Source organism: Phocoena sinus, chromosome 8, assembly GCF_008692025.1.
Source record: "Phocoena sinus isolate mPhoSin1 chromosome 8, mPhoSin1.pri, whole genome shotgun sequence".
Classification (NCBI taxonomy): domain Eukaryota; kingdom Metazoa; phylum Chordata; class Mammalia; order Artiodactyla; family Phocoenidae; genus Phocoena; species Phocoena sinus.
Window position 1 is genome coordinate 25,164,178 of NC_045770.1, and position 9,242 is coordinate 25,173,419.

The 9,242-nt window shown below is 44.7% G+C and overlaps 1 protein-coding gene across 1 annotated transcript; it reads left to right on the forward strand.

Moving 5' to 3' along the window:
• Positions 1-6,656: 6,656 nt before the first annotated feature.
• On the forward strand, positions 6,657-8,399 carry LOC116758160 (protein L-Myc-like). The gene has a single exon (XM_032640895.1). The coding sequence runs from the start codon at positions 6,657-6,659 to the stop codon at positions 7,833-7,835; it is 1,179 nt and encodes a 392-aa protein (XP_032496786.1). The 3' UTR covers positions 7,836-8,399.
• Positions 8,400-9,242: the final 843 nt, after the last annotated feature.

The following is a 9,242-nucleotide window of genomic DNA, read 5'->3' on the forward strand; positions in this document are numbered from 1 at the left end:
CTAGTTGTCATGCCATGTGACAGAATGCCCTAAATCACTTGGTTTGAAAATCAAATGTCACTCCCAAAGTATAAGCCACATAGTGGGATTGCTGGGTGGTATGGTAGTTCTATTTTTAGTTTTTTAAGGAACTTCCATACTGTTCTCCATAGTGGCTGTATCAGTTTACATTCCCACCAACCCTGAGAAAACCATACTTCAAAAAGAGTCATGTACCACAATGTTGGTTGCAGCTCTATTTACAATAGCCAGGACACGGAAGCAACCTAAGTGTCCAAAAACGGATGAATGGAAGAACAATCTATGACATAAATCACAGCAAGATCCTTTCTGACCCACCTCCTAGAGTAATGGAAATAAAAACAAAAATAAACAAATGGGACCTAATGAAACTTCAAAGCTTTTGCACAGCAAAGGAAACCATAATCAAGACCAAAAGACAACCCTCAGAATGGGAGAAAACATTTGCAAATGAAGCAACTGACAAAGGATTAATCTCCAAAATTTACAAGCAGCTCATGCAGCTCAATAACAAAAAAACAAACAACCCCATCCAAAAATGGGCAGAAGACCTAAACAGACATTTCTCCAAAGAAGATATACAGAATGCCAACAAACACATGAAAGAATGCTCAACATCATTAATCATTAGAGAAATGCAAATCAAAACTACAATGAGATATCAGCTCACACCAGTCAGAATGGCCATCATCAAAAAATCTAGAAACAATGAATGCTGGAGAGGGTGTGGAGAAAAGGAGACACTTGCACTGCTGGTGGGAATGTGAATTCAGCCACTATGGAGAACAGTATGGAGGTTCCTTAAAAAACTACAAATAGAATTACCATATGACCCAGCAATCCCACTACTGGGCATATATCCTGAGAAAACCAAAATTCAAAAAGAGTCATGTACCAAAATGTTCATTGCAGCTCCATTTACAATAGCCCGGAGATGGAAAGAACCTAAGCGCCCATCATCGGACGAATGGATAAAGAAGATGTGGCACATATACACAATGGAATATTACTCAGACATAAAAAGAAATGAAATTGAGTTATTTGTAGTGCAGTGGATGGACCTAGAGTCTGTCATACAGAGTGAAGTAAGTCAGAAAGAGAAAAACAAATACCGTATGCTAACATATCTATATGGAATCTTAAAAGAAAAAAATGTCAAGAAGAACCTAGGGGTAAGACAGGAATAAAGACGCAGACCTACTGGAGAACGGACTTGAGGATATGGGGAGGGGGAAGGGTGAGTTTTGACAGGGCGAGAGAGAGTCATGGACATATACACACTAACAAATGTAGTAAGGTAGATAGCTAGGGGGAAGCAGCCGCAAGGCACAGGGATATTAGCTCGGGGCTTTGGGACAGCCTGGAGGGGTGGGATGGGGAGAGTGGGAGGGAGGGAGACGCAAGAGGGAAGACATATGGGAACATATGTATATGTATGGCTGATTCACTTTGTTATAAAGCAGAGACTAACACACCATTGTAAAGCAATTATACCCCAATAAAGGATAAAAAAAAAAAAAGAAGATGTGGCACACATATACAATGGAATATTACTCAGACATAAAAAGAAATGAAATTGAGTTATTTGTAGTGCAGTGGATGGACCTAGAGTCTGTCATACAGAGTGAAGTAAGTCAGAAAGAGAAAAACAAATACTGTATGCTAACATATCTATATGGAATCTTAAAAGAAAAAAAGGTCTGAAGAACCTAAGGGCAGGACAGGAATAAAGATGCAGATGTAGAGAATGGACTTGAGGACACGGGGAGGGAGAAGGGTAAGATCGGACAAAGTGAAAGAGTGGAATGGACATACATATACTACCAAATGTAAAATAGATAGCTAGTGGGAAGCAGCTGCATAGCACAGGGAGATCAGCTTGGTGCTTTGTGTCCACCTAAAGGGGTGGGATACAGAGAGTGGGAGGGAGATGCAAGAGGGAGGAGATATGGGGATATATGTATAGGCAATTCACTTTGTTATCAAGCAGAAACACACACACACACACACACACACACACACACACACACACACACACACATACAAAAAGAATAAGCCACATAGTCTTCTGATATTACCTGCTCATGGTACTACTTTTTAAAAATCACTATTCCTTAATGATATTTAAACCATACTGAAGTATAAAGCTAATTTCAAAGCTATACCCTTGAATCATGGAAATAGTCAGTTATTATGAAATTTCTAAGCAAAACAGGATAAAATTTCCTTTCATCTCTATTTTGCAGAAATCATTGCTTCAACTGGGGGTGTAGTGTGGGATATCAGGACTGATGTCAGCAACTGTTTAAATAATCATTACAACATTCAAAGCAAAAAAATTCCAGTTTGCGTAAGTACATGTACTTATCAGTTTTCTTTTCTTCTCTCTGTGTTTATATACTGGTTTATGTGTGTGCTGGAAACAAGTTAACCTGCAAATAAGTGACGTCTAGAATTCTAATACACAATATATCCCATGGATCTAATCAACAGAGATATCCTTTTGCAAAGAAAAAGTTTGGAGGCTAGAGGAAGTAAATTTATTAAAATGAGATGTATTAAAATAATTTTTCTTTTTGCTGTTTTAAAATCAGCACAAATTTCCATCAACAATTTTCATTCTAAATATTGAAACTATGATTATTGCATAATACTAACAATAAGGCAAGTTCAGAAACATGAAGAAAAAATATGGATGAGCTAATAAAAGGATTAACACACTTCCACAAAATTATTTTCTATTTTTGCACAATAAGCCAGAATATATAAACACCAGATATTTTTTAAAGGATTAAAATCAATCAGCCTCTAAAAAGTATAGGGTTTCATAACATTCTTCTAATAAAAATTATAGAGTAGAAGACTCTATCGCCAGAATTCAAATCAAGAAATTCTAGAGGAGTGACCAAGATGGTAGGAGTAGGAGGACCCTGAGCTCACGTCCTCCCATACACACACCCAAATTACAACTATTTACAGAGAAACTATTGATGAGAAAACACTGGAAGGCTAGCAGAAAACATCTTCTACAACTAAAGATATAAAGAAGGAACAACAACAGATGGGTAGGAGGGGCAGAGACCCAGTATAGTCAAGACCCACACCCCTGGGTGGGTTACTCACAAATGGCATGATAATTACAGTTGCAGAGGTTCTCCCCAAGGAGTTACTGGTCTGAGCCCCACATTGGGCTCCCCAGTGCAGGGGTTCTGCACAGGGAAGACAAGCCCCCAGAGCATTTGGCTTTGAAGGCCAGTGGGGCTTACTTTTGGGAGAGCCAGAGGACTGTGGGAAATAGGGAATCATTCTTAAAGGGTGCACACAAAATCTCACATGCTCTAGACCCAGGGCAGAAGCAGTAATTTGACAGGAACCTGGGGCAGACCCACCTGCTGATCTTGGAGAGCCTTCGAGAGAGGCAGGAGGCAACTAGAGCTCACCCTGGCAACTAGAGCTCACAGACAATGGTGGCAGCCATTGCAGGGAACTTGTTCTAACACACTGGTGCTGGTAAGCCCCATTTTAGAATCTTCCCTCTAGTACCAGCCCCAATCCCTCCCACCAGCCTGTTTGCACCAGAACTGGGACAACTCAGTCCAAGCAACTAGCTAGGCAGAGACATAGCCCCACCAAACAAGCAGGTTTGCTTCCTTAAAAGACGTCCTAATTCCACAACTGCCCTGTAACCCACCAATGCTGACCAGAGGTCCCAGGATCAGGCCCCTCACACCAACGCACTAGCACTAGCCCTGGGACCCACAGGGCCCTGCAGCCAGAGACCTTGGGAACTGGCTCTGTCCACCAGTGGGCCGACACTAGTCCTAGGACCACCATCACTCACAGTGGGTAGGCACCAGACCCAGGACCCCCTGGGGCCCAGCCCCACCAACAAGTGGGCCAAAAAACTCCAGGACCCCAGCATCCTACAGTCCAAGACCCCAGGACCCAGCTTCATCCACTAGTGGGCTGACACTATCCCAAGGATCTGATTTCACCTACCAGTGGGAGGGCATCAGCCTTGAAACTCCTTGGGTCCTGGCTGTGGTCAACAGCAGGCCAAGATCAGTTCCAAGACCTCTTGGAAGCCCAGCCATATTGGGATCCAGACCCTCTCACCAATGGGCCAACACCAGCTTTGGGACACCCTGAACACCACAGCCAGCTGTATCAGGAACTGGCCCCACCCTCAAGCAGATCAGCACTAGATCCAGGACACCCAACCATGCAACTATCAACTCTAGAACCTGGTTCTACCTACCAGTTGTCCAACACTAGCCCTGGTACACAACTGAGGTCCCAGAGTCAGCAGCCTTATGACCTCTCCCCTCCAACCAGTGATTGGCAGCCTGTGCACAAGGCAGGCCCTGGCAACCAACCAGACCAGTGCCAGCCATGCTCACCAGACAACCCACAATAGTCAGCCCATTACAACAGAAGGACCCATGCAGGCCAAATAGGGGGCACCCCCTAGAGCATATAGAGCTGGTGATAAGAGAGGAGTGCATTGCTGGGATGCACAGGATGTGTCCTACAAAACATGACTCTTCTGAGGTTGGGAAATGTAACCAACCTACGAAATACACAAAAATAATAAATTAGGCAAAATGAGGTGACAGAGGAATATGTTCCAAAAGAAGGAACAAGATAAAACCACAGAAGAACTAAGTGAAGTGGAAATAGGCAATCTACCAGATAAAAAGTTCAAGGTAGTGATTGTAAAGACTTTCAAAGAACTTGAGAAAAGATTAAATGAATAGAGTGAGAAATCAAAACTTTTTAACAGAGTTAGAAAATATGAAGAAGAACCAGAGATGAAGAATACAATAACTGCAATGCAAAATACACTAGAAGGAATCAACAGTAGATAGATAATAAGGAGGAACAGATCAGCAAGCTGGAAGACAGATATTCAAGCTGAACAGAAAAAAGAAAAAAAATAGAAATGAGGTCAGTTTAAAAGACCTCTGAGACAACATCTAGCATACTGACATTCTCATTATAGGGGTCTCAAGGCAGAGAAGAGAGAGAGAAAGGAGCAGAGAACAGATTTAAAGTCATAATAGCTGAAAACTTCCCTAACCTGTAAAAGGAAACAGACACCCACGTCCAGAAGCACAGAGATTCCCAAACAGGATCAAGCCAAAGAGGACCACATTAAGGCACATTGTAATTAAAATGGCAAAAATTAAAGATAAAGAGAGAATAATTAAAAAGTAGCAAAGGAAAAGCAACAAGTTACATACAAGGGGAACTCCTGCAAGGCTATCGGCTGAATTTTTAGCAGAAATTCTGCAGGCCAGAAGGGAATGGCACCCCCAACATCGAAACAATGAACATAATGGCAATAAAAACATACATATCAATAATTACTTTAAATGTAAGTGGACTAAATGCTGCAATCAAAAGACATAAAGTGGCTGAATGAATACGTGTGCATATATATGCTACCTACAAGCAAACTCACTTCAAATCTAAACTCACTTCAGACACACACAGAACGTGAAGGGATGGAAAAAGTTACCCCATGCAAATGTGTATCAAAAGAAAGCTAGGGTAGCAATAGTTATTTCAGACAAAATAGTCTTTAAAACAAAGACTGTAACAAGAGACAAAGAAGGATATTACATAATGATCAAGGAAGTGATCCAAGAAGATGTAAAAATTGGAAATATATATGTACCCAACATAGGAGAACCTAAATACATAAAACAAATATTAACAGGCACAAAAGGGGAAATTAACAGGAACACAATAAAATTAGGGGACTTTAACACCCCACGCACATCAATGGACAGATAATCCAGACAGAAAATCAATAAGGCCTAAAATGACACATTAGAATAAAAGGCCTTAATAGATCTATATAGAACATTCCATCCAAAAGCAGCAGAATACACACTCTTTTCAAGTGCACATGGAACATTCTCCAAGGTAGATAACATGCTAGGCCATGAAACAAGTCTCAGTAAATTTAAGAAAATTGAAATCATATCAAGCATCCTTTGCGACCATAACACTATGAGAGTAGAAGTCAGCTATAAGAGAAAAACTGCAAAAAACACAAACATGGATGCTAAAAAATATGCTATTTAACAACCAATGCATCACTGAAGAAATCAAAGAAGAAAGAAGAAAAATACCTGGAGATAAATGAAATAAATGATCCAATATCTATGGAACACAGCAAAAGCAGTTATAAGAGGGAAGTGTATAGAAATACAACCGTACATCATGAAATAAGAAAAATCTCAAACAACCTAACCTTACACCTAAAGAACTAGAAAACAACAAACAAAAAACCCCTACATTAGTAGAAGAAAATAAATCATAAAGATCAGAGCAGAAATAAATGAAATAGAGCACAACAATAGAAAAGATAAATGATTCTTTGAAAAGATAAAATTGATAAACCTTTAGCAGACTCATCAAGAGAAAAAGAGGGCCCGAATCGATAAAATCAGAAATGGTGGAAAAGAAGTTACACTCAACACCACAAAAATACAAAACATCCTCAAAATGTAAACTCTCCCAAGATTTATCAGGAAGAAACAGAACATATGAACAGACTAATTACCAGTAATGAAATTAAATCAGGAAAAAAAAAACAAAACAAAATGAACAAACAAAAACTCCCGATGTGTGCAGGCTGCCGGGCTGCCCCGAGCCGGCGGGGAGCCGGTCCGCTCCAGGCGGTCGGCGGCGGGAGCGAGGGAGCGGACATGGACTTCGACTCGTACCAGCACTATTTCTACGACTATGACTGCGGGGAGGATTTCTACCGCTCCACGGCGCCCAGCGAGGACATCTGGAAGAAATTCGAGCTGGTGCCGTCGCCCCCCACGTCGCCGCCCTGGGGCTCCGGTCCCGGCGCCGGGGGCCCGGCCCCCGGAATTGGTGCTCCAGAGCCGTGGCCCGGAGGGGGCGCCGGGGATGAGGCAGAATCCCGGGGTCACTCGAAAGCTTGGGGCAGGAACTACGCCTCCATCATCCGCCGTGACTGCATGTGGAGTGGCTTCTCGGCCCGGGAACGGCTGGAGAGAGCGGTGAGCGACCGGCTCGCTGCTGGCGCGCCCTGGGGGAACCCGCCCAAGGCGCCCACCGCCCTGGACTACGCTCCCAGCCTCGAAGCCGGCAACCCGGCGCCCGCTGCCCCCTGTCCGCTGGGCGAGCCCAAGACCCAGGCCTGCTCGGGGTCCAAGAGCCCAAGCGGCTTGGAGGGTGAAGAAATCGACGTTGTGACCGTGGAGAAGAGACAGTCCCTGGGTGTCCGGAAGCCGGTCACCATCACAGTGCGAGCAGACCCTTTGGACCCCTGCATGAAACACTTCCACATCTCCATCCATCAACAACAGCACAACTATGCCGCCCGTTTTCCTCCAGAAAGCTGCTCCCAAGGAGAGGCTCCAGGGCGAGGGCCCCAAGAAGAGGGTCTGGAGAGAGATGTACCAGAGAAAAAGGAAGATGAGGCAGATGAAGAAATTGTGAGCCCCCCGCCTGTAGAAAGAGAGCCTCCCCAGTCCTGCCACCCCAAACCTGTCAGTTCTGACACTGAGGACGTGACCAAGAGGAAGAACCACAACTTCTTGGAGCGCAAAAGACGAAATGACCTCCGTTTCAGGTTCTTGGCCCTGAGGGACCAGGTGCCCACCCTGGCCAGCTGCTCCAAGGTCCCCAAAGTAGTGATCCTGAGCAAGGCCTTGGAATACTTGCAAGCCCTAGTGGGGGCTGAGAAGAGGATGGCTACAGAGAAAAGGCAGCTCCGGTGTCGGCAGCAGCAACTGCAGAAAAGAATTGCATACCTCAGTGGCTACTAGCTGACCAAAAGCCCGACTGCTCTGTCTTAACAAAGACCCGAACTTATCGTTTAACCTCTCCTATCCCCCATAGGAATTTGCACATTTTGGTTCCAGTGGGACAGCCTGGACAGTAGATCCCAGAATGCATTGCAGCCGGAGCACACGCAAGAAGGGCTTGCATTCTTGGAAACCTTGCAGCCCCACTCTCCCTCTGCCCTGACTCATGGGAGCGCTGTGGCTTCTCTGACGCCTTTGGCTTCTCAGGCAGACAGCTGACTGAGGAGCCTTGGGGTCTGCCTAGCTCACTAGCTCCGAAGAAAAGCCCGACAGATGCTATGCAACAGGTGGTGGACGTTGTCGGGGGGCTCCAGCCTGCATGAAATCTCACACTCCCGATGAGCTTTAGGCTGGGAAAGGATGCTCCCACTGGTGTCTCTGGGGTGACGCTGGGACAGCTGGGCCTGGACACTCTCCCTGAGGCTCCTTTTTCCAGGAGACATACAAGCTGTCTTGGGTGAAGATGAGCTCGCAGACTTAATCAGCAGGGACCATTACCTCACTGTCAGACACTTTACAGTAGCTGAGGAGTTGGACACCTTCAATATATATATTCTGATGTTAAATGACACCCCTCCTCCCACCACTCTCCAGGCTGTGAGCTTGAGAACATTTAAAGAACTTGGGCTCTAGATTCTTTGTCTAAAAGCCCCCTGGGTCCTTTCCTCTGAGGGCAGAGACCATTCAGTCCTCACCAGGGAATTTTTTGTTTCCTTCTGCTTTTGTTATGCAATGGGCTCTAAGGCACCCCCTTTCCCACAGGTCAGAAATATTTCCCCAGGACACAGGGCAAAGTGTCCCACACTGTGGCCTGGGGAAGGCTTGGAGTCCTGGCTGTAAACCTGTTCCCTGCCCAGGTGTTTTCCATCTTAGAATTTTCTCAAAGCAGATGTCAGGCACCTGAGGAGGGAGGACTGTACCGCTTCCTCTTTCCCTCCTCCCTCTCGTCTCAATCCCTGACTGGTAAGTTTGAAGTTCTACTAGGACCTGTGGGGCCTTTAGGGACTTTCCACCCCCTCACTTGTTCCCGTAAACCAATTCTTCTCCCTATCGTGCGCCACTCCTTCTCCCTATCGAAACCAATTCTTCTCCCTATCGTGCGCCACTCCTTCTCCCTATCGAAACCAATTCTTGGAGTTTTTCAGTTGACGGGGACTTGCCAGACAGCGGGTAATTTTCCAGTTGCCCGTAACAGGTATACGCCCTAACCGCCACAATGAACAGACAACTATAACGGCCAGAAGGTGGGACAAAAGTTCCTAAGCCAATGAATTCAAAAGTCACCACATTTACCCAATCATTGTGAGAATATACCCGCCCTATGAGTAAATAAACCTATAAAAAGTATGTGATTCCGCTTTTAGGGGT